We start from the raw sequence: 5132 nt of genomic DNA on the forward strand, positions 1-5132 counted from the left end.
AAATACGAATGCCCCTGACTGTCCCTATTAATCATTACTCTGATCCCGAAGGCCAACATAATAGGACTGAAATCCTATAATATTATCCCATGCTAATGTATACAGAGCGTAGTCTTGCTTTGAGCACTCTAATTTCTTCAAAGTAACAACACCGGATGCACGAGCCGGCCAATTAAGGCCGAAGCACATCGCCGACAGAAGGGACGAGATGATCGGTGCACACCTAGGGGGACCGACCTGCCCATCCCAAGGTCCAATTACGAGCTTTTTAACTGCAACAACTTAAATATACGCTATTGGAGCTGGAATTACCGCGACTGCTGGCACCAGACTTGTCCTCTAATGAATCCTCGTTAAGGAATTTAGATTGTACTCATTCCAATTACCAGATTCATAGAGCCCGATATTGTTATTTATTGTCACTACCTCTCCTTGTCAGGATTGGGTAATTTGCGCGCCTGCTGCCTTTCTTGGATGTGGTAGCCATTTCTCAAGCTCTCTTTCCGGAATCGAACCCTAATTCTCCGTCACCCGTCACCACCATTGTAGACCACTATTCTACCATTGAAAGTTGATAGGGCAGAAATTTGAATGATATAATAATATGTGAGTCCATAAATTACTAACATAACTTATTTCCTATGTATCTATTAACCGCCGTAGAAGTTACATGAAAATTAATACATGGATAATTTGTTCTTATCCAGCTACCAACCAAAAGAGTTTTTTGGTAGTTGGTTAGAGTTACGAAGGTATTAAAATCTATGAATTAGTTATGGGAGAATTTATATACTATTTTATGCATTTGTTGATTATGTAGGATTTTTTTAGCACTTTCTATCATGCATAAAATAATATATAGATTAATTCTCTCATAACTTATGTATGTATTAGTTATGTGTGTTTATAAATTGCAATCAAATAAAATATTAATTTTATACATGACTTCCAAATCAACTACCAAACATGGTACTCGTATTACATATGTGAGATTTAATACATGCATAACTTACCTTCAAAATAACTATCAAACTTGATATTACTTATGTGGAATTTAATACATTCATAACCCTCCTTCAAACCATCTATCAACAGGGGTGGGTGGATCTAGGGTGTCCAGAGGGTGCCTGAACTCCCTCGACAAAAAAATATACTAAATATATAAAGTAATTTTTATTTTTTATGTATAGATATAAATTTTAACGAATTACCAATTAAATATTTTTTTTCCGTTTCAATAAATAAAGGAAATGTTTTGAAAATTGTTTTTTCAAATATTTTTTTATAATATCTTTGAGGCTATTGAACTTGTGATCTGGCTATTGAAGTGCAAAATAGGAAGTTTAAGGGCTCCAAATATAGAAATGTACTTCCACTTGTCCAAATAATTGACGTTTTAACCTCTAAAAGTTGATTCAAAGAACTAATTGATCATGAGTAATTGAGATGAATATGATCAAATTATCTTTTCAATTAATTTTTAAAGCACATATAACCAGTAAAATAGACCATCAATTTTATTTTATTTTTTAAAAAGGAAACGTCGTGCATCATTCCTTTTAGAGATCTGTATAATTTATTATTATTGTAGAGGTACAATAACAAATTAATATAAGGAGGAATATTCAATACCTATTGTAGTACGTATCAACTGTTAACCTTAAAATTCAAATTCAACCGATATTTCAAAAGAAAAAAAAATAGAAATCTGACGTGAGAGCTGACGTTAATTTAGTCCGGTATAACATAACCTATTTTATTAACGTGGATGATACATTTAAATCCTATTTATTATTAAGAAAAGATATATCTAAATCATTTGGTACATAAGTGGGACAGAGTATTATTTTTAGTCAAAGTTAGGAATATGAGTTTTATAACTTGTTTAATTTGTAATCCGTAACAGTTGTAAAATTAGTGGACATTCACTGTAGCTTACTTTGATGTCCTAGTCAATGGGGGTCCATAACATATTTTATGTCCAAAACTTTTAAGACTTATAAATAGTCCTTATTTTCGTAATTAACATAGATAGGAACATAAGTAGAAAGAAAAGTAATTTACAGAACTAAACTTGATCCTTTCTATCGATCGATTGCCATTTTCTTGTTATTTTAGTTTAGTACATCGCAAGGTTTTATTTTATAACAATAACAATATTATTATTATTATTATTATTATTATTATTATTATTATTATTATTATTATTATTATGTCCGGTCCGGAGTGTTGTGAAAACCCACCAAATTATCTGAGCGGAGAAGGAGGAGCTGGACATGTCCAACAACTTGGAGGGTTCAACTGCTACATTTCTGGTCCTGCTGACTACACCCAAGCTGTAATCCTTGTTTCTGATATTTTTGGTAATTTCTCTTTTTAGCTATCAAGTTTGTGTTTTTTTAATGCTAATTTCAAGTTTTTGCAAAAAAATATTTAGAATTAAATCTACTCTAAAAGGCAATATATAATACTCCAAATAGATAGTCACATAATGTCATTAGATTTCATATTGTTATATAAAAATAACAAATTTAGGGTAAAGTTTTAGAAAAAGAAAATATAGTGAAAGTGAAACAGGTTGTGAGATAATCTCTAAACTTCAAATACAACGTCGAGTTGTATTTAAAATTTTTATGATGAAAGATTTTCAAATAAAGTGAAAAAAAATTCCGGAAAATAGTGGATAATTCTTGCCAATGCCCTGTCACCCCTCCTCTTATTTTGATTGAGATTGACAGAAGAGTATCTTTGTGTTGATTATATTCCTATTAGCAAATAACATAGTGAACTTTCTAAGTATTGTCTGTCTTTTTTGTTAATATGCAGGATATGAAGCTCCAAAGTTGAGGTAAGATTTGCAGGAATGGATATGCAGTTGTGAATTCTGTTACTTTTGGATGTAAATAGATACTGTATATTCTTCAAACTTATAGATATCCTTGCTTTCAAAATTATAGAAAGCTTGCAGACAAAGTTGCAGCAGCTGGCTTCTATGTAGTTGTCCCTGATTTCCTCCGTGGCGATCCCCATGTAGCTAATGATGAGAGACCTTTAGAAGTATGGATAATTGATCATGGACCGGTGAGTTCCTATTTCTAATATGGATTTTGAGGTTTCATTTTTAATGAATCCTTTTCTGCAATTTTTCCTAATCCACTGCTTCTTTGTTTTAAATGCATCCTAGAAAAAATGTTGGAAATCTTACGAAAAAATACTTGATCATGAATACCGTAGGAAATTCTTAAAAGCTTAAGTCTTGTCAAAGAGGTTACTGGTGTAGGTGTATCCCCTGGATTCAAGGTTTAGCTACAAATGCAAATGAGGGACTGTTACAAATACAAAAATGACGTTGCTAGTAAAGATTACAGAACATGTTATGCTTGTTATACAGAACATGATAACTTGTTTTTTTCATGCAGTAACAACAGTGTTGCAGACCCATCCTAATGGACTGTCATTTTTGTTCTGCTAAGATTTCAGGGGATTTAATATTTTTGGTTTGTTTTCTCATGGTGTCTGGTGACCTATCATGTTTGCACTTTTATCTGATGTATATGTACTTGTTGCTATAGGATCAAGGATTCGAAGATGCAAAACCAGTTATTGAAGCTTTAAAGAGCAAAGGTGTAACTAAAATTGGAGCAGCAGGCTTCTGCTGGGGAGGTCATTCTCCTTGCTCTGGTTACAAGTTCTTTTTATCTTTGTTAAAGTAATTTGCTAAAGAGTTACTTTGAATTCGTTCCAGCTAAGGTAGTCGTGGAACTAGCAAAATATGCTTATATCCAAGCTGCAGTGCTATTGCATCCTTCATTTGTTGCTTTAGATGATATGCACGGTATGATTTTGATACTAGATCTTCTTTATTTTCTTCTTATCTTTCTCTTTTTTGTATGAGTATTCAGTGTACCTAAATAAAGAGTTCACTACATTGAGAATATTCAGACATGATTTTCAAATAGGCCGTGGTTGCATCTTCAAGCATACTTTTTTATAGTATGAAATCTTTATTGAGCATCTCTCATTTTTGGGGTGGGTTGGTTTTGTAACATATCTGTTTAATATTTAAAATATATTGTGTTTTTGTTGGGTAATACCAACATCCTGCTTATGGAAAGGCCCACGAGGGGCTAGGGTGGCTCGGGCCAGAGTCATGATCGAACATGACGCTTGCGTGGTGGACTTAGTTAAGAAATAAAGCCGCGCTTTTGCTATCAGCTATAGCTTTTGGTATAATAGTAAGCGCTTGATCTTAGGCAAGGCTCATGAGGGGCTAGGGTGGGTCGGGTCATAGTCATGATCGAACATGATGCTTGCGTGGTAGACTTAGTTAAAAAATACAGTTGAACCTTTGCTATTAGCTATAACTTTTGGCATAATGGTAAGTACTTGATCCTAACGGTTTTTTCCATAACATCTTCTTTCTACTTGTCAATTTAGAGCACGATTTCATAAATCTAATGCAGTATCAGGGTTTAAGTTTTCATAATTTAGCATTTTGATCCTTTGATTTCTGAAGTCATAAGTCCTTATTGTTGTTGTGTTCAGCTGTTAAGGTTCCAATCTCAATATTGGGAGCGGAGATTGACCGAAGATCTCCACCTGAGCTTGTCAAGCAATTTGAGATGGCCTTAAATGCGAAGCCTGAGGTAGGAAACTTTAGATGCTTAAGCTTTTCATGAATTGCAAGCACGACTACATGGTTTACCAACAATTACTGGTTCCACAGAGGTTTATAAGATACTTGGATTGCACTTCACTAGTGTATTACTGCCAACATGAATGAATCGAACGTTTATGGTGCTTTTTCGATGCAGGTTGATGCATTTGTGAAGATTTTTCCTGGGGTTTCACATGGCTGGTCTGTGAGGTACAATGATGAAGATGAATTTGCTGTAAAATCTGCTGAAGAGTCTCATCAAGATATGTTGGGATGGTTTGAGAAACATGTCAAGTAAAATTTGCTTTCAGTGTAGTGACATGTTTTCTTTGTATGTGTTTGGTAATAATAAAGGTTAGGAGGGTTTTCTTTCTCTGCAGCAAATGATTCCATCCACATGAGAAATGAGTGTTGTTTGTGTTTGGTTTATGAGATAATAATTTGCAAGAGCCATCAATAGGACTCTTCAGGTGCA

The 5132-nt window shown here is 33.8% G+C and overlaps 1 protein-coding gene across 1 annotated transcript; it reads left to right on the top strand.

Moving 5' to 3' along the window:
* Positions 1–2048: 2048 nt before the first annotated feature.
* On the top strand, positions 2049–5132 carry LOC129884926 (endo-1,3;1,4-beta-D-glucanase-like). Its single transcript, XM_055959194.1, has 7 exons — positions 2049–2363; positions 2827–2848; positions 2958–3081; positions 3573–3663; positions 3746–3835; positions 4546–4646; positions 4815–5132. The coding sequence occupies exons 1-7, from the start codon at positions 2213–2215 to the stop codon at positions 4953–4955; spliced, it is 720 nt and encodes a 239-aa protein (XP_055815169.1). The 5' UTR covers positions 2049–2212; the 3' UTR covers positions 4956–5132.

Source organism: Solanum dulcamara, chromosome 4 (genome assembly GCF_947179165.1).
Source record: "Solanum dulcamara chromosome 4, daSolDulc1.2, whole genome shotgun sequence".
NCBI lineage: Eukaryota > Viridiplantae > Streptophyta > Magnoliopsida > Solanales > Solanaceae > Solanum > Solanum dulcamara.

Bases quoted from the DNA above. Each gene is read 5' to 3' on its own strand.
- LOC129884926 (XM_055959194.1), top strand. From the start codon at position 2,213: ATGTCCGGTCCGGAGTGTTGTGAAAACCCACCAAATTATCTGAGCGGA. The intron at 2,849-2,957 runs GTAAGATTTGCA...TCAAAATTATAG, and splicing joins TATGAAGCTCCAAAGTTGAG to AAAGCTTGCAGACAAAGTTG. The intron at 3,836-4,545 runs GTATGATTTTGA...TGTTGTGTTCAG, and splicing joins TGCTTTAGATGATATGCACG to CTGTTAAGGTTCCAATCTCA.